General features: G+C 40.7%; 2 protein-coding genes across 2 annotated transcripts; one reads left to right on the plus strand and one right to left on the minus strand.

Moving 5' to 3' along the window:
• The first annotated feature begins 573 nt into the window (after nucleotides 1-573).
• Nucleotides 574-14,542, plus strand: LOC308086029 (transient receptor potential cation channel subfamily V member 1-like). Its single transcript, XM_080429349.1, has 15 exons — nucleotides 574-872; nucleotides 1,412-1,560; nucleotides 4,528-4,680; nucleotides 5,694-5,837; nucleotides 5,952-6,256; nucleotides 7,272-7,448; nucleotides 8,073-8,228; nucleotides 8,340-8,435; nucleotides 10,239-10,309; nucleotides 10,675-10,840; nucleotides 10,927-10,993; nucleotides 11,667-11,998; nucleotides 12,254-12,372; nucleotides 12,663-12,772; nucleotides 12,872-14,542. The coding sequence occupies exons 1-15, from the start codon at nucleotides 706-708 to the stop codon at nucleotides 12,949-12,951; spliced, it is 2,292 nt and encodes a 763-aa protein (XP_080285475.1). The 5' UTR covers nucleotides 574-705; the 3' UTR covers nucleotides 12,952-14,542.
• Nucleotides 14,543-15,445: 903 nt separating this feature from the next.
• Nucleotides 15,446-24,381, minus strand: fam222bb (family with sequence similarity 222 member Bb). Its single transcript, XM_080429350.1, has 3 exons — nucleotides 24,262-24,381; nucleotides 21,884-22,012; nucleotides 15,446-21,768 (listed from the first exon to the last, which is right to left on the minus strand). Exons 2-3 carry the CDS (start codon nucleotides 21,963-21,965, stop codon nucleotides 19,706-19,708), a joined length of 2,145 nt encoding a protein of 714 aa, XP_080285476.1. The 5' UTR covers nucleotides 21,966-22,012; nucleotides 24,262-24,381; the 3' UTR covers nucleotides 15,446-19,705.
• Between the last annotated feature and the right edge of the window lie 644 nt (nucleotides 24,382-25,025).

Below are 25,025 nucleotides of genomic sequence, written 5' to 3' on the forward strand. Positions count from 1 at the left end.
GGACACCGCAGGGGACAGGGTGTGTCTGCTGTCCGGGGGTACTTGCTTTTAAAAATACTAAGTATTCAAAAGTACATTCTTTTCAAAATACTTACGTATTCAAAAGTATTTTTTAATAACAGAAAATCTACAAGCTCATCATATCATGACACATTGTGAGCTTCTAGAGCGGCTATTTTGTACTATTCTTTAAATAGAGCAGATGTGGTTAATTCATAATGTACTTTTGCACAAATGTACAGTGGAGTCAAAATGACAGTATTTGTCACAAGATTCCCAAAAGAAAATAAATACTTTATTAAAATACTTAAGTAAATTGCAGATAACTCAAGTAAATGTACTTACAGTGTAGTTACTGAACACCACTGGTTTTTAACCATTTGGAATGGATCATCAACCATTTGGAACTGACACTTAAAGTGCACAATTTATCAACAGTCACTCAGAATCCCTTCCTGTTATAAAACCTGTTCATGGAGAAATGTGCCCTCTGGGGAGAGGGAGGGGCATAACCAAGGTAACATATATACCTACACATAGCACCAGCAGCACATCTAGCACACCTACACCGAGCACTATTACGCTCATGCACACCTGCACAATTTCTCTGCCAGCAAAAGACACACTCAGTAACCGTGCTCAGAATTCATAGCATTTGGGTGGAAAGGCTGTGCCGATCACAGCCGCCTCCTAGGCTTGGGTAGAATGAGCAACTCTACACAAGATGGACATCTGCCTGACAGTGTTAATAGTAAAGAGCCATGTGAAGCAGAACAGGACATCCAGGTTGATGGTCTGGGCTGGCTGCTCAGTAAGGAACATCCAAAGATGAGTCCCAGTCCAATGGATACGGTTACGGCTGTAACTGTTTGGTAAGTACAGTAGCTACTTAAAACTCTGTTGAATGATGCTATATTTGGAAAATAATAGTTTGTTTCTCACTGTGAAGAAGAAGACTACTACATGCATCTGATTTAGCCTACCGTATAGGTCTACAGCTGGAGACACCACAGACTAAGGCAACTTGATTGTTTTCAGGGAACACACAACATTTTTGTGCTTTACGAATGCAAAGTATCAGGTTACTGAGGTAACCAGTTACAGTTAAACAAGTGTCAGCTTGCATTGTAAAGGTCTCCTGTCTCCTGTGTAGCCCATTATGTTCATTAGCTTTTTTGTATTATGGTGAAAATGTATTTCCATTAACAGAAATCAAAAAGGTGCTTGTATAGGTCAGAAAATAGCAGACCTACAAGCTCACAGCGCATTGTGAATGCAACATTGTGAGCTTGTAGATATGCTATATTCGACACGCGACACCATCATGCGACTAAGTGTGAATCGGGCTTCATATAGTGTCATAATTGTTGGTCTGTGTTGGTGATGAACCATATCTTAATCTATGTTGCAGTGAAAACCTCACCACTGTTGATTCCACTGGTGCATTTACCATGGAAAGGGTCTTTGAGGCTGCATCAAAAGGAGACAAGAATGAACTCGTTGGCCTGCTTGATTACCTGCGAGTTCAAATGAAGCGTCTTACAGGCCCAGAATTCACAGGCAAGTTTGATTGTTTTATCATTTTTTGCCTGGTGATTTCTGCAAAATGGATTTCAAATCCAGCTCAGGACCTGTTGCATGTCATCCCCTTGCTTTCCCTCTCTCTCTCTCTCTCTCTTTCTTGCCTCCTCTACTCACAAAAAAAAGGTGTTTAAAGGGGAATTTGGACCACGGTTTTCTTACCTTTTCTATGATGTTATGATATCCTAGAATGAATGGTACAGTTGAAAAATGATGTCATAACTCCATCCCGGGTCCGCAGTTAAAAACGTGCGCCTATAGGCCTTGCGCTATATCGCATATTTTGATAGCTTTTTTTGTTTAGTTATTTTGTGAGAGATCTGACGTTCATAGTGACAGAACACTATGCAACGTGATTGTCTTGAATGCGCCCCACCGGAAGTCTCGCTAGACGAGATGTCAATCTCGTGAACGAGACTTCCGGTGGCGGACCCAGGATGGAGTTAAATGACATTTTTCTACTGTACCACTCATCCTAGGATATCATAACATCATAGAAAAGGTAAGAAAATCATGGGCCAAAATCCCCCTTTAAGTGTATTAATATAAAAACATATGTTATAATATAAATAATGTAAAACGTGTGATAACTTAGGAAAAACCAGGAAAGTATGCCTTCAAAAAAGGATTACCGTAAAAAGAAGTAACACGGAGTCAGTCTTAAATAATAATCAGGTTTACTTAATTATTTGCGCAGGAGAGACAAGGTGGTACAGCATCAAAAATATTCTCTACTGGTAATACAAAATGTTCATCAATATAACAGACAGTTTATCTTTCATTAAGCCCACCCCACAATATAATATCAACATGAAGGCTCATCTTGGTGGCAAGGTTGTCTGGGCTAAGGCATCATGGATAAACTGTAGCCACAACTTTCATGGGTAAGAAAGAGTAGGCCAGGGAGCAAGGACATCTTAAATCAGTAGTTACAGAACTGTCCCTTCTGAGCAAATACATCGTACTTTATGCAATTATCCAAAGTGATACAATACAATAATCATAATCTAATACACTATTGATTATAAATTATCTATCAACGTATAAATATAAATATTGTACAGCTCATCAAATGCAAAGTATGAGTTTTAATACATTACTGTGAAGTACACTTTTAGTTAAAATGAGTGTAATGGACTGAATTTATACCATATATAGTACCTTTCTAGTCAACTAGACCAATGCAAGGCACTTCCTGCACATCAGGAGCAGTTAGGGGTTGGGTGTCTTTGTATGTGTCGTTGAGTCTGTGTATCGGTGAGTCCAGGCAGGGCTAATCTCACAAACCGTTGTATCGGTTATTGCCAGGATTCTTTTGCACACTGCCATTAAGCCAAGCAAGTAACTCCCCTCCAAAAAAATCACGTTATTGTGAAAAATATATTCAATATTCATTTTGGGCTGAAACCTTGACCAAACATTAGTCGTCAGACAACTAATGTCACAGACTGGCCACATGAAGTTTGAGATCCACAAGGAAGTCACTCCATTATTAGACCTCATCTTGTTAATACATTAATAATCTACAATGAAAAGGTCTAAATATTTGTTTCCTTCCTTCCAACCAATTAGCACTACCCCATCTGTTTGTTTGAAATAACGTTGAAATAACCCATTTATTGCAGCACTTTGTTTCTGTCCTCTACATGAAACAATGCACCTATGTTTCACACATTTGTTCTGCTTTTAAGACCAGTGATAGTGTCACAGTTATAGTGGAAAGGTGAAGTATAGTTGTTCTGCTTTTACGTTTTATTTGCCAATGCAAATACACGATTTTGTGGGAACGGTTTACAATCTTCTATCTATACAGTAAATGCACAAAATCTCGGTGGGTCTGTCTATGTCTGTGTCCCTCGCATATCTCGAGAACCTTTTATCCCCATATATGGGGATCCCTGATGTCATATATGACGTCATAGTGCTGACGTCATAGACTTGCCTCCAAGTCCTGCACTTACTAGCACTCTGACAATGGGTACAACCCGTATTGTTAACCGAAGGGGCATGTGTTCCCAACGGACTAATTTCTTCAAGTTTGTATACATCAAAGGTAGTGTGCCGAAACAAGATAAATCACGGGGAACAAATAAGGATCAGAGAGCATGCTCTATGCTCCATCACCAGTCTGGTGATCAAGTGCTGACAAACAGAAGATCAGCATAAAAATAATGATAGAGTCTGCACGCTGTTGTTAGCTACCTCTGTTATCTGCAATAAACAGTGGGAGTTAGCAACGGTGTCTGGACTATTATTATTTTTAATGCAAATTGCAGGGAACACTTTTGGATACAGTTTGTGGTTGTGCCACCCGAGCTTGAGAATGATCAAATACAGTTAACTAAAATGGTGTGCTCTGTATAGTTGCAGATCTCCACCAGCTTTTAGACTCATCCTGTATTAACTATGTGTTACCGATTAAGACTCATTGGGGCCCCTGGGCCAATTATCTTTAAAACATGTTATCATAAAGGGTTTACAGTCTACCTTACAGTTTAACCTACAGCATTTACAAGATATTTCTTTGCATGTAAAAAGAAAAAGAAAAAGGAGGGCTGGGGTATCTTTTACGGCCATATAGGAGGGACCTTGTACCGTATCGGCAGAAGGGCCTACGTATTTGAGTGTTAACCTATACATTTTAATAACTTGTCATTGGGCCTGCCCAACGGCCCCTGGTAGTCAAGGGCCCCTGGACACTGGCCCCATTGATTTCCAATGATCCCTTGTGTCTGTGTGCAATGTCTATGAGTCTTTGCCCACTTCTCCTAATAGTTATTAATACGGTAATGAATCTCCTGGGACTGGAATTGGCCAAAATGTACTTAATTTGTGTTGAAATGTGTATATTTTGGATGTATTCTTGTATACATTTTATTTGAAGCTCACTGTGTATGAAATGACGTATTCAAATAACTTTTGGATTTTTATTAACGTTTATTTCAGATCAAACAAATGGGAAAACAGCACTTCTGAAAGCTCTGCTGAACCTGAAAGGTGACCAGAATGACACCATTGAGGTCCTTCTTGACATAGCAGAGAAAACCGGAGATTTGGGAAACTTTGTCAATGCATCATACACAGATGTTTTCTACAAAGGTTAGTAAACAAGTAGAAAACAATTGCTCATTTACAATTTACTTAACCATGTAACCATATATTGAGCTATAGAACCATTTGAGGCACTTAAGGAACCTACTTTAAAATCCAAGGTGTGAAGAAACCATATGATTTCATTGTATGCTGACAAAATGTTATTGTGTTTAAATAATTCCTCACCTTCATAAAGTACACTCTGTATCTATCGTGTACTTTATGATATTTAATTATATCAACACAGTCTGTGTTGTGAAAATGTTACGCGACAATACATGTAAAACTAGGAAATCACGTGATTCACTGTTCCCACTGAAGCACATCACGCTCCGTCTAACATTCCTGAGATAAGATTCCTTTGTAGCTGTGGTTACATTTGTTATCAGCGTGAGCCAGGGCTGCCGCCGGGCAGTGGCCGCATGTGTAATGGAAGATTAGTAGTAGTCCTTAGGTTATTCCTAAGCCTGAGAAATGTAGTCGATTAGTAGGCAGCCTTTTATTGTCGTACTACTTGGATATATTTGTAGCCTACTTTTTAACCGCCAGTTTATGCTTCGTAATCATAAGAGAAAAATCTATTTTTTCTTATATTACATGATTTTAAAATAGTCTATGGGATTTTGAATGGAAAAGATCATAATGCCTCAGGGCCATAGTTTTGGTGTCAGACTTCAATACTCTAATTGGAATACACCTCATACAATCATAATGCATAATAATCCAATATTTGAACCACATCCGTCCAAGCTGGATCATGAGCCTACCACATAGCCTATGAGACAGAGACAGAGTTAAATAGCAATCGTATAGTATCGTATCATTATGTTTACTTGGGATACATAATTGTGATCCTTGCAACAGTTTTCAGAGGAAATATTGTATAATAATAATAATAATAATAATAATAACTTGGATTTATATAGCGCCTTTCAGAAACCCAAGGACTATATACTGATTCAGCCGTAATAGTTTCACAAATGTGCATCGTATCTCCTATTTGGTACCCTTACTTACAGGCCAGTCTGCCCTGCACATTGCAATCGAGAGAAGAAGCTTTGAACACGTTAAACTGCTGGTCCAGAAAGGAGCAGATGTGCAAGCAAAGGCAGATGGGTTGTTCTTCCAGAATAATAAACGGATAGCCTCAGGCTTTTATTTTGGTGAGTACTTTTGTGCTGACAATAACCTCAACTAAGGTTTTACGTTTTACCCATGTACAGTAGCCTATAACCTCAAAGGAAAACTCGTATTTTGTATTTTGCTTTTTTTAATAGGTGAACTTCCTCTGTCGCTGGCAGCTTGCACAAACCAGCTGGATGTGGTATCCTTCCTCTTGGATAACCCTTACAGCTGTGCCGATGTCACTGACACAGATTCCCAAGGAAACACGGTCTTACATGCCTTGGTGGCCATAGCAGACAACACACCAGAAACCACTGCCTTTATTTCGAGCATGTACGATGAAATTCTTATTCAACACGCCAAACTTGCGAAGAAAGATGACGTCAGATTGGAAGCCATTGAAAACATCCATGGGCTGACCCCTATGAAGTTAGCAGCCAAGATGGGCAAGATTGGGGTAGGTTTGTTATAAAACGAGAACCTATTTTATTTTATTTCATTTTATTTGTCTAAATCCAACAACAGAAAAATTATTGGAATACAGGCTTTTTGGAATAAATACAGCACAGCTGAGACTTGCAACACCATGGATGCTCCCAATTAATACACACATTTTATCCCTCACAGGCTCTTCCAGAGGTACTTACAGTACCTGAGTTCTACTACAAGTTTTGTAATTTTCCTTTTAACGAAATGGACTAACCTTATTTGACCCACTATGATGAAAAAGTACAACATTTTATCATGCGTGTCTTGGGATTTACATGGGAATAGCGTGGCACCAATGTGGACCTCGAAAAAAAAAACTCTGATGTCAATCGTCATCAATGAACCAATTTGGCCACGGGTTCAGCCTGATTAGAGCCCCTTTGACTTACATTATAAAATTAAAGAATACAATATTTCAAAAAGTGTAAAACATACAATCAAAATAATTGACAAGCGAAATAACATGAAATAGACTTTTTTTTTTTTTTTTTGCTGAATCTATTTAGGTCTGGGATAAGTGGGGGAGAACATCAGCTTGCCCTGACATCAGCTACATGCATATATTTTTATTACCCTCACTGATACAAAATAATTGAGTTAAAATAAAATAGTTTTAGTTTCACTGAAACTGTACAAAGACTACCAGAATCATTCAAGTCTAAGTGGCATTGCTGCCATGATATTGCAAAGTACTGTAATATATCATATCATTGTGTTTTAGGTAGGAACGCTACAAAATGACGAGGTCATGCCGTGTGTGTGTTCCCATAGTAAGATATGAGACGAATGCCATGAAAGAGAATTTAGTGGTAATTTGTGTCCCCAGGATTGCAGTTTAGAACCAGTCTTTTAGAATGTGACAAGTAATTACTTGAACTGATCACACAGATGCCTGCCAAGTAGCCTACGTGTCTAGAAATGTGGGAAAACGTTTATGTCACATAAGATTAAATCTGCCTCTCCGATTTCTCATTTGCCAATAGTTGTTCAGACACATGCTGCAACGTGAGTTCGTGGATGAGGAGACCAGATCACTCTCCAGGAAGTTCACAGAATGGGTGTATGGACCTATCCGTTCATCGCTCTATGACATGACTTCCATTGATACCACCGAGGACAACTCGGTGTTGGAGATCATAGTCTTCGGCAGTGGGATTCCGGTAAGAACTAAATCAAAACAAACAAGTGGTACGTGTAGGGCACGAGTAACAAACCCCGCCCTAGAACTAGATTTTCGGGCCACTTCACAGCCTGAAAATCTAGTTCAATATTTGCACAGTAAGTCAAAAATAAGAAGATAAAGAAAAAGATAGAGATGGAAAATACAGTTATGCAATATGGAATATACAATATAGAGGTTAATAGGCACATTATGTGAAATAACTATTAATAACTGCACTTGGTGTATTATGTACACAGAAGGTAATAATGGCAACAACAGAAAAGTGACAAGACCGGAATTGACTGTAGGAGTAGCACTTTGATAGTGCAGGAACATTGGTGCATCACCAATGACAAAGATTTGGCTAAAAAACCATTTTAACTTTTTTTTGTGAACTTTGACTTTGACCCAATCACCTCCAGCAGTTTTCCCATAACGTTGCTTACAAACAGGAAAGCCAGATGGGGCGAGGAAAAACGAAATCTTAATTTTACCCTGTCTGTGTCAGTCAATCTACTAAGATTGACTGACACAGTCAATCTAAGAATGTTTAATAGAATCTGTGTTTGAACCCCTAAAGTTCAGTAGATGAGTTGTGTCTGCTCTGAACCTTAAACCTCAGAATCGTCATGAGATGCTTCAGATCGAGCCTCTACAAAGTCTTCTGCAGGAGAAATGGGATCGGTTTGCCGCAAAGATATTCTTGATGAACTTCCTGAGTTACATGATATATCTGGGCATCTTCACCACAGTGGCCTTCTACAGAAAGGAAGGACAGGTAAGACAAAAACACAGCACAGTTACTTTAGATGAGCTGAGAAACAATAGCAAATATCTGTTGACAATTTAATCAGTTTTAAAAAGGCCTCCCGACATTTTTGAATTACAGCCACCCTTTCCTGTTGAGAATAACCCACTTGAGCACCTTCGATGCACTGGAGAGGTCATCAGTGTCCTTGGTGCCGTCTACCTTTTCTGCAAAGCGGTGAGAATGTACCAAATGGTCCAGTCTTTCACATTACATTGGGGTCAAATCATCAGTTCTGTGCTTACTAAGCAGTCAGTCTATCTTAGAATACCAAATTAACTACTACAGACCACTATTGACTACACTACTACTGCTACTACTGCTACTACTGCTACTACTGCTACTACTGCTACTGCTGCTACTGCTGCTGCTGCTGCTGCTACTACGGGACCGTACCTATGTCCGGGTCCTATGTTCCCCGCTTTCCTAGGGAGAGCGGGGAACATAGGACCTAACCTAAACCTAACCCTAACCCTAACCTTAGTGGGGGAACATAGGGATGACCCCGCTACTACTACTACTACTACTACTACTGCTACTACTACTACTGCTACTACTACTACTGCTACTACTACTACTACTACTACTACTACTACTACTACTACTACTACTGCTACTACTACTACTACTACTACTACTACGAAGTTAAAGTTGAAGTACAGCTAGTAGACCAATTCTGCACATAATCATCTGGCTAACCAAACCTAACCTAATCTCTGAAGAATGGAACATTGTTTCCATTGTTTGAACTACTAGAAACAAACATGCCATTGTTTGAACTGCTAGATTAGAACAAGAGAAGCAATTGCAAGAGAAGAGTGCAAGAGCAAGGGATGAGTGATCAACTCGTCCCTGACCTGCTTTCAGCAGTGTGTTTTTACACGCAGCGTTAACACTGAGGGTTTGTTGTACCTTCTCTTCCTTCACGTGATCGCCTGCCCGGTGATCTATCTCATTGGTTCTCAAAGTGGGGTCCGGTGACCCCCAGGGGTCCTTGGGAGGGTTCCAGAGGTCCCCAGCAAAAATGTGTTAATATAGCATCACAATAACTTTTTATTTTATACTTTGGCTATTCAAAAATAGCAGATATACAAGCAAGTGAACATTTGCAACTAAAATCTTTGCTTCTGGGGGGTCCCTGGAACAAAATATTTAAATATTTGAGATGGGGGTCCGCGGCCAAATACATATCATTTGGGGGTCCTTGACATGAAAAAGTTTGAGAACCCCGATCTATCTCACTCTGGCAGCACAGAGGGGAGTATGTACTGTGTACAGCGTGACAGGTGTATTATTGTTTATTAACGGCAATGGTACAGTGCAACAGCAGCAGTTAAAGCACAAAAGTTATATTCTCTTTGACAACAGACATCAGACCCCCCCCCCATACTCTCTCTCTCTCTCTCTCTCTCTCTCTCTCTCTCTCTCTCTCTCTCTCTCTCTCTCTCTCTCTCTCTCTATGCATGTGTGCGAAACGTGGCTTAACAGGCGATTCCTCTGATTGGGAATAAAACACCCTTTAAAGCCCAACAGGAATGAAGTCATATTACGTGCATGTATGTTTAGTCTATTTAAATCCTAGTTTTGTTTTCAACTTTGTTTGTATTTTGTGCAATATCCTTATTAATATAATTATTCCTTATGGCATTTATCACTGGATTCTTTAAATCATTGTTTTGTTTGTTTTTGTAATATCCTTATTTATATTATTATTAGCCTATAATTCACCTATTCATTACTACTTGTTATTCCTTATTATTAAATGTTTGTTTTTAAGATCAAAATAACATGGTTATACAGTATCGCCATGCTGTCATTTCAGTGCGAGTATATGAACACAACCATCAATGGTGGAATTGACTACAATATTGGGGGTGGGGGGGCAGGAAACATCTAGCCTAGGGCACCAAATTGGTGCTCCGTGTAGTGACTGGCAAAAACCTGTACAAACCCCACACCTTGTATTTCTAATATCCACAGATCATTGATTTCAAGAGAAAGCCCCCAAATCCCAAAGCGCTTTATCTGGACGGCTTCTGTGACATTCTGTTGTAAGTATCTTTAAAAAAAATCTTATATTTTGAAATTTGTTTTCAAACCATATATGACATTAAAAAACACATACATGTTAGTGCCTACAGATTGTATCCTATGTTATATGATCACACAATCCTAAGCATTTTACTATTTTGGAAACAGCTGGTATGTATTGCACAGGGAAATACAAAAACAAAATAGGTGTGTAATATAGAGTATCAAAGTCCTTTTCTCATTCACACATTTTTAAATTATTGAATATAAAAACTGAGTTCCAAAATAAACAAGATGGGGTCTAATAACTGTGTGGCACATTTTGACACTGGCTGTTATAAGACATTGTCTCGTTATAACTGGTTTATTCCGTCTGTCCATTTAGTTTCTTGCAGGCAACACTCCTTCTGTTCTGTGCAGTTTTGTACTTCTGTGGTAGGAGGGAGTACGTAGGACCTCTGGTCATCTCGCTGGCTCTTTCCTGGATCAACGTCCTCTACTACTTGAGGGGCTCCAAGACCATGGGGATGTACAGTGTCATGATTCAAAGAGTAAGCATTGAGTACATTGAGTAAATATAAAGTTGAAAGTTACATTTTATGATACTGAGGCCCAATACAAATTTTCTTTTTCACAGATGATCCTGGGGGACATGATGCACTTTCTGTTGGTCTATGTTGTCTTCCTATTAGGATTTTCTGCAGGTAAGGCTTTTCTGGTCATTTTCACAACACTTAAAACACATAGGGTTGGGATAAAACCATGTGAGAAAGGTTGCAGGGTGTCATTTCAGCAAATGCTAGAAAAAAGTAAAGGACGTAAATTAAAATGGTACATTTTGGCTTTAAGGCCTGAACGCATGGAAATTAACAGGGAAAACTTGGGGAAACATGTGTTGTGGTCTACGACAGCGCTTGCCTTGGTTGTTCACAGTAAATATTAACACATGTGGAGTAATTAAATACAACACTCCCAATAATCAGATTTGTTTGGCAGACACTATAAGAAAAGAAGATAATGTAAGAATTGCCTAATGTATAATAATGAATGAATGTGTATCTGGTTTTCATATCCATATGTTGATGTACAATATAAGCAAATTATCACCTGCCAGTTAAACATAAAGCCCTGTGCATGGAGTCATCATAAACATTGTACCAGCATGTATTTATTAAAGGCAAAATAAAATGAAAACAAACCAACCAAATACAAACAATGAAATAATGCAGTGAGTGAATGTTAGGAAGTGACGTGAATAATTTTGAGTCACTTGTTTCTGTAACAAAACGTCTTTCTGTATGGAGGCTATAAAGTATGCCCATGTGGCAGATGTTTTCCCAAATGAACATTTCTGATTTTCTTTCCCCCCGTTTATAGCTGTTGTTGCTCTTATAGAGGATTTACCTCCACCCAGTGAAAACAATGGCACGGGGCCACGTTCAAGGTCGAACTTCGGTCTCCATTCATTTGAGTGCAAACGTCCAACTTACAACAACCTCCATTACACCATACTGGAACTCTTCAAGTTCACCATTGGGATGGGAGACCTTGAGTTTACAGACCAAGTGCAGTACAAGGAGGTTTTCTACATACTGCTCATCTCTTACATCGTGCTCACCTACATACTGCTGCTCAACATGCTCATAGCTATGATGGGAAACACAGTAGAGAAGATCTCCAATGACAGTGAAAATATATGGAAACTACAGGTAAGAAAGGCTTTGATGCCGCACCATGTGCTTTCAGTAAACAAACACCAGCAATAGTGTTAGTATTGGTGTCGTTCTTAATGGCATAGTCACCTGAACAGCTTATTTCTTGAAAAAAAAACACATCATATATCATGAATGGAATGTCCAATCAACCCCACATTGGAATTGCATGTTGAGACTAGTGTCGTCCCCACTTTGAGAACCAATGCTATCATTGGTTCCTTTTGATTTTGACATGTTTTGCATCTACAGAGGGCCCTTACCATTTTGGATCTGGAGAGGGTCCTGCCCAGGAGCCTAAGGAACAGACTGTCCTCTGGAGTGGTGAAGACACTAAGGTTCAGAGGTCGGCAGCAGTGCCGGTTTTTCAGGTAAATCATCTCAGGTCAAGTGTAATATGAGAATATAACACTGTAGTAGTTTTCTACTCCAGTGCTAGGGATCAAGAGTACTATTGATTGGCTGAATATTTTATAGGTTACTTTTTTTAAAGCACAACAGTACGAGTTAAAAAGGCTCGTTTCCATTGTGGTCCGTTTAACATTCAACACTCAACAAAACAAAAATATAGAAATATTCAGTTTTAAGCAATTCATGATAATTAAGAACCACTCATGTTCCAATTAATATATTACAAACAAGCTGCTTTCTCAAACTTCAGGGTGGAGGAAACGAACTGGAAGAAATGGCGTTCCAATCTGGGAATCATCGACCAAGAAGATCCAGAAACTCATGTCACTATCTGTCCCCAGGAGGATTCTGACCATAAAGGTAGGGTTACAACAACTCACTGGCAAGTAGCAACTGTTTTTTTCATGTTAATACAAAAGTTACATATCATATTTTCATTATGTTTATATATATTTGTAGGGCCTCTGTGGAATTTAACTCCTCTTCTGCGGAGGATTGCCCCCAGACCACACCACCCACAACATAGTGGCATTCTCTGACTTCATCAGGAAGCAACGATTGACCTTTAAGATAGCAGCATCCAAGAAAAGGCAGTGACATTTTTAGGGGACAGGCCTCTAGTTTCTGCTTTGTCTTCATGTTGGCTGTCCATGTTAATTACTATGTTTCATTCTGTCACCTTGGACAGGTCTGTTAAGACATTGTGAACAAATTAGAACTAGGATCTCATGTATTAAAGGTTTTGTGCCTATGGCTTAAGTAATTTCAATGCTGATTTTGTGTGACTAGATGGGGGTTTGATAATGGCGTGGCTTCCATGAGGATTTCAGTAGTCATGTTAAAACCAATTCTACCTCATGTTTTTTAAATATATTTTTGGGGCTTTTCTGCTTTTATTTCGATAGAACAGTGTACATTGACGGGAATTGGGAGAGAGTGAGGGAGTGACAAGCAGCAACGGTCTGTCGGGCTTGGGTATCGATCCCGGGACTCACAGTCAGGCTGCATTAGTGCCTATATGTGGTATGCGCCTTAACCACTAGGCCATCGGCGTCCAAAACCTACCTCAATTAAAAGAATACTCAGAATATGTGGAAAAAACGTCCTTGGCTTACTGGAAGTGTGCAAAGATTATTTGACGCTGATCGGTCCAGTAGTTTACTAGAGATTGGCCACGGACGGACAAATGTACATACACACACACACACACACACACAAACACACCCTCTTCTAGATGGCTTGGCCCCTAGGAGCCACACTGTAAAAATGTAGATATCTCTGGATGGATATAAATGGTCAATTAAATGATAAACGGTGCAAATAGTGCATTTCTCCTAAACGATTTACAATGAGCATTAGATTCAACCATTCATACACATACACGGCGGAGGAAGCAATTAGCACCAACCAGCTCATCGGGAGTAGTTAGGGGTTAAGTGGGGTTAAGTGGGCTCAAGGACGCCGAGCCAGGAGGTGCCAGTGATCGAACCGGTAACCTTCAGATTGCAAGACACCCCCTGAGCCACTTCTGCCTAGCTTTAATATTTTAATCATACTCTTGCAAATGATTATAAAATACTTTAAAAGCTGCACTCTGTAACGTTCATGTCCTACCTGAGATTCAAACCCAGGTCCCCTGGCAGAGGTTTTGCATGCTCAGGGGAGAAATGGAATTCTCTTTTAGAATTCCTCTCTTACAGTATGTGTAATATGATTAAAGTTGACTTTTGATAATGAATGGAAAATTGGTAAATGAAGGTAGAATTAGTAAGATGGTGAATATTGTGTTCATTAGGACAGTGCTGTGGATTATTGCATTCAACTCATGGTCGATTGTTTTGGAGACGGTTCCTTACTGGTTACTGATTTTTATTAAATGACTTTAACTATACTGTATTTCATGCAACCTGTCAAAACTACAGCCATTTTTGTATGGCAATGTTTGGGGTCTTTGTTCATATTGCTTTGTTCGTCAGATCTGCTACTTTTGCCGTTTTTGAATTTGAATCCTGAAAAGTAACTTTTGGACATATGAGGTTTCCACCCGACAGAGATGATATACTCAAACTCATGGTTCAGATCTTTTGCTTTGTGAGACATTCATTTTTGTACTTTTGATCAATAAACCATTAAAAAAAAAAGTGTTCAAATCTTGCACCATGTTTATGTCTATGAATCACTTTATTCCTAAGTAGTTTGTCATATACTTTTGATCTGTTCTTTCATGTCAGGGTTAGTTCAGATTTTTTGAGTATTTTCTGTAGGAAATACTTACCATTAATGTAGTGGTTGCAAAGGTATTAATTGATTGCCCGAGTCCCGTGGTCAGAATTATGGTCCGGTTCTGATAAATATGAAGTAGTTCCGGTAGATTAGTAGATTTGGTGGGGGCCGCTCATTAAAAATAAATTAATTTAAAAAACTAGCGTCATTTGTATTGTTGACCTATTTCTACCATATAGAGCAGGTTTCGTTCAATTTCGACCCCTCTGTCACATGGTAGGCTACTAATGTTTGTGTCCAGAATCACTGCGCCGCGGCAGCCTACTCACGCACAAAATATGACACAAAAAAAATAGTACCATGTGACAGAGGGGTCGAAATTGAACGAAACCTGCTCTATAGTAGAAATAGGTCAACAATACAAATGACGCTAGTTTTTTTAATTAATTTATTTTTAATGAGCGGCCCCCACCAAATCTACTAATCTACCGGAACTACTTCATATTTATCAGAACCGGACCATAACTCCGACCACGGGACTCGGGCAATCAATTAATACCTTTGCAACCACTACATTAATGGTAAGTATTTCCTACAGAAAATACTCAAAATCTGAACTAACCCTTTAACTTCATATATCCTTGTTTTGTAAAAACTACTTCACTGTGTAACAGGTTACTCAACTGTTTACTGAATTATTAATTTATTAAATTGTACATAGTGACGGCAAGCTGGATTTGGCTCATGGTCAAAAGTCCATACATTGACAATTTTCTTTCTACAGTATATAAACACAGTGAAACACATGAAACAAAACATTTTGCATTTGCAAACTTTATTTTGGTTAGGGGGAATGTTTGTGCAAGACATTTTGTTCCTGAAGGATAGGCAAACTTGAATATCACACTTCCACAAAGAAGGGAAAGTGAGTTCCCCAACAACACCACCACTCTGGACATGATAGAGCTTCATGAATCAAAGACAATCACATCTCGGAGTAAAAATAAACGTAGAGAGAGTCGTTATACCTGTACCCCAGCGAATATTGCCATCTCCATTAAGTGAGAGGACCCTTTACAGTGTACTCAAGCAGATGCTCATGAGGTTCTTACAGTGCCTAACACCACCTACTGGTAAACATTTCCACTTTTTTAAAATCAACCTAGTGTTTTTATCTGAACCAAAAAAAAATAAACCTTGAATTCAAGACGGTGCGCGTTTGCACATGGGAACGGCTGCAGCCTTTAAGGGAGACAGGAACAACTCATTCTAGATTTGATTTAATACTTGATTCACATCCTCATAAGTCATATTAACACAATTTCACAAGCTTGCTTTTAAAAACGGTCCAGATGAGGGCGGCAGCCCCAGTTTATGTCACCACACTTTGTTTAGAACAAGAGAACATGTCCCCATGACACTCATGTCATGGCTTTGGGCCAGGGTGGTTAAAAGAGAAGGGACGCTTGGGTCACTTTGGTCAGTGAGTCAGCAGCAACAGTTCACATGTCCCAACAGTGTCTAGGAATCGTGGCACAACTCAGGACATCAGTCCATGACACAGTATCAGTAGTTACAGTAAGTAGCTTGGTCCCCCAACAGAGATTAACTTAGTGCACCTTTGTGAGTGTGCACACCTGTGTGCAAGTACCTAAGCCTGACACACACACACACACACACACACACACATCATGCAAGCATAGATACACAATATTGTCCATACTTAGCCCAGTGGAGGCACTTCATATGAAACGAGACTGTATAACCTGACTTCCTAGGGCTGTAGCATGGCAGTTCAACAGCAGGACAGGTCCAACTAGTCCTCCGTTTAGTCTGTTCACTGTAGTAACTGTCCTGCAACATAAATCCTTGCATCTCAAAAGAGGTTATTGACACCTACCATATAGTCACTTTATTCCACGGCTACAGCCCCAAACATTGCTACTATGCACACGCACACATATACACACACACACACACAAACTCCACACTAGTGTATTAAGATTAAATTCAATAGCAGCTTCAAGGGGCAGGCAGGCACATCAGAAATGAGAGCCAGAAAGAAAAATTATCTGCCATCAATAATAAGACCAAAATTCAGAAAAAGCTAATGTCATGAATCTCATGTATCTTTCCTTGGAGTTGGTGCATTATCTCACCAATCTTTCCCCCTTTGGACCTGCAATGTGTTCTGAGAAGGATTCAAAGAGGAATAATGGTATGTGTTGTGAAAGATATGAGAATAAACTGTCGTTGCGAACCTCTTAACCCAGTACAGACAGTTACACTGTATTTTTACCAATCTGCTTTACTATGGCACCTAACGCGGAAAACACCTATGGCTTCAGGATGCAGTGGTCCATAGAAATAAAATAAATTAAGAAAACTAAATCAGGCATTCCTTTTAAAATCAGGTATAACTAAAGAGACACAGTCTAAATACTTTAAAAATCGCAGCTACAGCCCAATGCTACACTTCTAGAAAACTCTGCTAAATACTATATATATAGAGAGAGAGAGATACTTTTATCACTTAAAATGACCCTCGTACAAGACAATTAGACACAGGCAAGACCTGAGGCAACAGAAGTTGGGAGATTTTGCATACAACAATAACCAATTGTCCCTCATAATTTACGATATGGTCCACATAAGCTCTGCCATTTGCCAATTTCCATTCGAATGATCCATCTCCACTGCCTCACAATCAGACTTTTAACAGATGCTGAGACAATTGTTCAAACTACCTTCCACGTCACACATTTGAATACAAACTTTCTTCCAAAATCTTGACAGATAAAGTCAAGTCAAGTGACAGTTAAGATGTAGGTTTAGATGAGGGTAACTTGAGTAACATTTAAGGCTTTTTCCAACAAGGCTTGGCTTCAAGAGGAGAATGGAACAGTGGGTGCCCAGACATCTTCAGCCCAACAAGACTAAGAACTTGAGGAGAAAATAGACTGATATACATGCTAGACCAATCTAGCTAGATTTAACCTGCATACAATGGTTGGACATTACGTTTACTTTGTAGGTAGTAGATATACAGCACAGGGTAAGGCTAGTGTTAGTGGATGATGCGCTCGCCACAAGCCACATAGACATAACTGTCACGCCTATTCAGTTCACTTCCAATACAGCAGTAAAGTTGTGAGCAAAAGGTTTTTGGGGAGGAAATTAAGTGTCCCCCATGTTGCATTATTTGTTTTCTTGCATGCTTGCAAGTGACCAATTTGGTTTTCACACATGATCATGTATAGAATAAATGCATAACTGTTTTAAAATCAAACTTTATAGTAATACCATTTCACATTAGTCATTTCCTTACAGGCCTTCTGCTCCCTTATGCCGATGTTGAGCATAACATTACATTTTCTTGGTTCTCAACACTCGAGTCCTCCCTAAAATTCAAGTAGGAACAATCTACATTAAGTAACAAAACAAATATTGCAATAACACAAAATACCTCAGAAGCACTTTTGATATAACATCTGGGCATACACAACATATACCTGATAATGGTGGGAGAGAAAAGGGGAAGAGTTGGCCCAAGATTATGGGATATCATTGTCCCCAAGCAAAGCGCTGGACTGTTCACTATACTGCCGGCTTTGTTCATTTCCTGTAGCATAAAGTCAGACCACAGGTAATGTGGAGTTGTCAATTCACACATTGTGGCCACTTCTGAATTCCTGTTATGCCGCTCCAGTTGCTATTCACAGCTCTGAGCTGGACTTTTAACTGATGTGCTGTGGACCTCAAAAAGAGGTGGTAGTCTCTGGACAAAAAACAACCATCCTGTTGAGGCTGTGGCTGAACTCATGATGAAAATTCAACATAAGGAAACCCTAAATCTTGCCTTTGGGCAGTGGGAAGGCCACTAATGCAAGAGAAAAGCACAGCTCTGTAATTAGCCTCAGAATAGAAATGTGACAATCATATGAATATGCAGCTGTGACCCAAGTTTCTGAACAACATACAGAGCTGCACATCCATGCAAATGTGTGAAAAACCCTTCATTTGATGCAACGGTAAGACTAGGGCTGTCCCGAACACCTTTTAGGCATTTGAAGCTTGGACTTGAATACTTCATTGTGATTGGTTAATTAAGGCATTCTATGGTCTTTTATTACTGAACAGCAGTCCCCCTGTTTTGAATAACAGACCATTTGAATGCATGAATCAGAACGTGAAACCCATTACTTCAATCCTATAACCCTGCAGAACAAATTCTGGTAAATGTTTTACTTTTAAGCAGGCAATCCAGGAATTCTGCACGTGTTATTGCCCTCTCTGACAGCCAGAGATAATTGCAATGATGTTCAAACAGCAGCTCAGACGGCGGCACGTGTAGTGTCACTTCGGGTCGACCAGGTAAAATGAATGCAAATTAAATAGACCCTAAAATAGCATACCATGGTATAAATACATACTGTACAATGCTGGCGCTGTACAGGTGGTGCAATAACAACCAAAGCAGCATTTCACCATAGCAGTAGGGAGAGCGTCTCCAACCACAGCAAACATGCCAGTTTTACTGTTAACATACAGATGGATAAAATAACAACGTATCATTTAAAATGAACTCACAGATGAGAGTTTAGTTAATGCTAAAATAATGCTTTATCTTGCAGTGCGGCTGGAGCCAGTATGCCCGGAAGCACAGTACACACTGGCAACATGGCTGGAAAACCACATTTGTTTAAGTTAGATATTGGTAGCAGATGAGCTGTGGTTAGTGTTAGATAGGGGTTTGATTCAGCTAGTGAACAGCGCGCTGTCATTTTAAGTCTACAGGTTTATGTGAAATAAAGCATTCGATTACCGATTTTGGTGTCGATTATCATTTCAAAGAAGCATTCGGGTCAGCCCTAGGTAAGACATAATGTTAAGACCTGAGGAAACCATTGAAAAAAATTAACTAGAGGGAAATCAAGCATGTAAGCAATAAAACTGTGGATACGTTCAAATAAAATCACTTGCAACATCCTTTAGGACAAATGGGTAATTCCAATGTAGGCGTTTGTGACAACATATCAACACAAACCAAGCGAGGATGTTGCTCATGCTTTATCGATAGCCTGGGTGATGACCGTGGACATTTCTTCCATTGTTGGGCTCCTGGGCTTGACCGGGGGGGGGGTGGTGCATCTTCTCCAACACACCCAGATTCTGCTCTGGGAAGCTAGGATTCTGGTAGTCCCCTCCTAGGTAATCCGCTCCCTGCGTCAGCTTGGACTGGTCAGGAGGCCCTGCTTTCCCAGCAGGCCTATACTTTGCTCCTGGGTGGCAGTCCACAGATGCCCTTGGTTGCCCTCCCTGGAAGTGCATTGGGAGGTCCTGAGGAGCATTGTTACTGGATGTAGCCGGGATGCCAGCCCATGGGGGCTGCATGTAGTGACCATTGCTGTAAGACATGTTGCCTGCTGGGCCGTTGACGGGGGACATGGACTGTGGTTTGTCTGTTTGGTGTTTTAAGGGGTAGGACTGGGCAGCACTGGGCAGCTTATGTGGATAGCTGAGGTTTCGGGTAGGAAATTCAGGCCCCGAAGGCGGCTCTCTCCTTGGAGCTTTGCAAGGGTGGGCTCCCTCAGCTGGCTGCTGCATGTGGGCCAGTTGGTGCTGGGCCCAAGAACGCTGCTGTTGTAACTGTTGCATCTGTTGGTGTTGCATCTGTTGCTGCAAATGTTGCTGTAACTGTTGCTGTTTCTGCTGCTGCATGTGCTGGTGCTGCATTTGCTGCTGCTGTTGCATGTGCCGCTGCTGCTCTGCATCTGTGTGATAGGCAGACATACTGTTCATAGCAGCCAGGTTATGCTGTGGCTGGGGGGCAACAGCAGCAGGGCCCTGAGGTGGGGCTTTGTCTGGGCCTCCTCCCATCATGTAAGTGGGCATAGGGCCTGAAGCCAGGTGATGAGAAGACACCCTGGAGCTGGCATTGATAAGCAGGTTGCGGCTGATGGGACCGGGGTTGGCGATCTGGCCCTCGCACACCGAGGTGGTTCCAACGCCAGCCCGCGCCTGGCAGAACTGGTTGATCTGGTTTACAATGTCGCTCAGGTCTCCAGGGTTCTGGTGCAGGCTGGATGCCATAGACAGAGGGATGGTGGAGGTAGATACGGTAATGTTTGGTGGGGCATCTGCGTCAGGCAGCTTCCGTGACCCGTAGGCACCAGGCAGGGGTTGCTGCTGGAGGCTGTTGGGGGTGACCGGAGGTCCTGCATTCCCAGCCTGTGGAAGGGGCTGTGGCCCTGCTAGGCCCTGGGGTTGCTGCAGGCTTGGAAGCTGGGCTCCATCAGACATGTGCCGCAGATCCTGAGTCACTCCTTGTGGTTGTAGTAAAGCTTGATGATGAGGAGCGGTCTGATGCTGCAGTGTCTGCAAATGCGAAAGATGCTGCTGCTGCTGCTGTGGTGGCACAATAGACGAACATGACTGGCTCTGCTTTTGCTGTTGAGTCTGGGTGTGTGGCAAGCTCTGCTGTCTCTGAAGGCCTGGTGGATGACCCAAGCCTTGCTTTTGTTGTGACGCATGCATCTGGGACAGGCTCTGTTGCCGTTGCAGAGCTTGTGAGTGAGCCACATTCCTTTGCTGTAAAGACTGTTGATGGGGCACACTTTGTGTCTGCTGCAAAGTCATTGGATGAGCCAGATTTTGCTGCTGCTGCTGCTGCTGCTGTAATGCCTGTGGATGCGCCATGCCCTGCTTCTGGGCAGCAATGGCCTGGGGCTGGGGTTGAGGCTGAGAAGGGCCCTGTAGATGACCAGCAGGCTGAGGCGGGTTTAAAGTGCTTTGAGTGGTGTATGGGCCACTGTTAGGATTCATGATGGACTTATGAAGTAGTCTCACGTGACTGCCGTCCGAATGTTTTATAATGCCTTTCGCAGGCGCACGGAGGACGGCCAGAAGGCCTGCTCTGGCACTGACCTGAGAGGGATAGGGACTGTGGCGCTGGCTGGACAAGGATGTGTCAAGACCGTTTACTGTGCGGCGAATGTGCTTCCTTTGAGGTACTTTGACACTGTTGGGAAAGATCTGGATGGTCAGAGGATTGTTGGCAATTTTCTTAGCATAGGCATCCAATTCTGCTGGAGTTGGATAGTTGGCAGATCTCATTTTCTGTGTAGTTTCCCCTGCAATGAGCCAGATAACAAGGAATGTTCAGCTGTGTAAACTGACTCGTAAAGACATGACTCATTACAGTGGAAATATGACCATGACCACAAGATGGTGGAAGGAAGCACTTACATTTCTGAAGTCCAGTGTTCATCTGCGTGCGGGGGAGAAGTTGTCTGGTAGGGTCACCTGATGCTGGCAGACAGGCCAGCATGTCACAATACCACTAAATGCAACATGAGACACTCTCTCCTCACCATGCTGGGAAGACAAGAACAGAAATAAGTGAGAAAATAAACAGACACCCAGGTGTGAAATTGCTTTTATGTGGTATTTTTCCACATGCATTACTGTATGACCTTTTGCAAATGACAGTGGGTTCTTGTTTCTGTATAAAGCCATTTATACATACACCCTGAGGCTAGCAAAGAGCTAAGACAGATGGAGAATGGCTTCTTTTTGTGGAATAAAATGGCAGTCAAAATGACAGCAGGCTACAAAACCACCAGCTGACTTCTCCAATCTCTCCGTTTCCTATGGGGCTGTGCCAACAGCAGACAGTGAAAAAAAAGAGCAATTTCATCCACTTCAATGTATAATCAGGCTGTTCATATTATGCAAGAGCAAATTCAAAGCCATGTCTTTAACCCAGTTAAAATCCTGCATTAATCATAGCCGGTGGCCTCTTAGCCAGCAGTCATTTAGTTACAAAACTGGACAAAATAACCACAATCTGATTGCAGATTAGTTTATTAGTCCATAAAGAAAGAGTGCCATGGTTCCGTATGGTTGAAATTAACACAGCATTAAATTTGGTGGCAGCAGCCTAACAATGAATCCCATAATGCATAAGAGGAAATAATTAATGTATGCTGCATTTTATGGCTACATTATAGTCAGCTTCACTATGGTTCAGCTTCTGCAGTTGGTTGACATGGATGAGGCCTACACCATAACAATCATCATTGCAAATTTGGCTGGATGAAATAAGATAAGGTTGTGGTTTGAATGTGACGATTTAAAATAACTGCAATCCATGTTCTACTACATCACCGTATGTGCTCGGATGTTTTGCCATTCCATTCAGCAGTGACTGTACATGTCATGACTGTACATGACAGAATGGGATTGAAGTGATGTTGCTTAAAGCAACGTTATGTTTCCATCAGAGTGAGTAGCCAACACCCCAGTTTGGACAGTAAAGAGATCCGACATTCAACCCAACTATAATTATCACAATACGAAATGTGTCCAAAGTTATTATTATTGACTAAGTGATTTTCGATAAATAACTTTCTGGTGGAAAAACTAGTTATGAGACTGCGTTTGTAAGGGGGATGATGACACGCTTCGGCTCCCTGTTTGGATGCAAAAACTCAATCCCCCAAAGTCGGATCCATAATAAAGAAGGACCCATATGACAAGCCATAGTGCTTTCTTTGGTTTAATCATATTTAGCATCCCTTTGTATAGAACTGTACTTTTCTGTGCTTTTTTATTTTTTGGCAAACTGCTAAATAAAGTATTCAATCAATCAAAAGGATGCAGAGTAAACAATGTACGCTAGAACTATCCTTTCACACGTCTTCGACCATTATAAATAAGTTGGTGTTTGTCAGGCCTTTGAAAACGAGTCGATACTAAGTGTGACGTATCATCACATTTATTAAAACCTAGCCAAGTTCCAGATAGCACGTCTGTAGCTAAGTAATGTTAGCCTATCTAGCCAAACCCGGCTGTAGTTAATGTAGGATTAGCTGGTTGGGATTTCATTCAAATGGCGATTAATTGATCAAACAAACCAGAACTGGCCCCTGGTATCATAGCAGAACATGGTCCATTTCTGTGAAATGAATCTCGAACGGTGAAATGTGGCTTTAATAGGCCAACAGGGTTTGGTCTCAGCATTAAAAGGGTTACCTCGAGTCAAGCACAATAAATAAGCAGCAGTGGACCCGTGTTGCCATGTCGGCCTATTATAAGCGGCTTTTGGGCTTGTTTTTCTGTAAAGTTGCTTGTAAATATTGGTGGTTGCGGTTTTTTGGGCTCGTTTCTAAAGTGTCCTCGCTTATTTAGGCTTGCTTCCAATTTTTTTAATTATTATTTAAACCAGTGGTTCTCAAATATTTTCATGAAAATGTTTTGAGGCCATGCAGGGAGCATTTGTGTTAATAATATTATTTTAATTAATATTCCAAATATTCCAGTTTTTTACCAAGAGTTTTTTTTAAATAGCAGATCTACAAGCTCGCGACACGTTGTGAGCTTGTAGACATATATCGGCTATTTTCAGATAGCCCATAAAAGGGTTTTAGTGCTTTAAATGTGACCTAGTTGCTTTGAGACCTGGTTGCTTCGTTCTCTCAACAAAAAAAAAACTGGCAACACCGCAGTGGACGCTTCTTTGTGCTGGTGACCAGGCCAGCTGGTTGGCTAACAGCTAGCCTTTTATCATAGCCACACAATGATACAAATATATGGAAACGAAAGCTTTAAACAAAAACACTTACTTGTCAGAAATTTAAGTGTAAGGTAACTTCATTTTGTCGACACAGTTATTGTTATTTTGCTCATTAGATGGTCTTTCTCCGTCCCGTACTGCTGCTGCTGCTGACTACGGCAGCAACTTCAGCTGAGTAATGAGCATGCGCGGTCTGAGGACCTAGCTGTTGTGCCTTTTAGGTATCAGTGTTGGACGCCTGTACCGATACAACTAGTGGCTCTCCTATCAATTCAATTCATTTTTTTCTCCAATGGAGCTTTATTGGCATGAGAAAACATACGTTTACATTGCCAAAGCAAGTGTCAAAATGTAATAAAAACAGTTTAAGAAAATGTGGAAAGTATATACTGTTGGAGGGGGTACTACAGCATTGTGTTTAACAGAGCTCTGTGACATTGCTTGTTTGATTGATTGATTGAATACTTTATTAATAGTTTGCAAAAAAAGCACAGAAAGTACAGTTTTATACAAAAGGATGCTAAAAGGATTAAACCCAAGAAAGCACTATGTTTCCATTGGGGTCCTGTGTAGCCTATAGTGTATTAAATTCATCGAAACATGTAATGACAAACAATAATATACAACACTATGCAAAAACATCATACAAACGAGTAGAACTCAAAAAGAAAAATATGTACAGTAAACAGTAGGGGGGGGGGGCATTTCTGGGACAGGCTTGGACTTTTTACAGATTGATTGGTTGAATACTTTATTGACAGTTTGCAAAGACAAGCACAGGGAAGTAAGTAAGTTCAATACAAGGTCTGTTAA

Source organism: Gymnoscopelus braueri (genome assembly GCF_963280865.1).
Source record: "Gymnoscopelus braueri genome assembly, chromosome: 5".
Classification (NCBI taxonomy): domain Eukaryota; kingdom Metazoa; phylum Chordata; class Actinopteri; order Myctophiformes; family Myctophidae; genus Gymnoscopelus; species Gymnoscopelus braueri.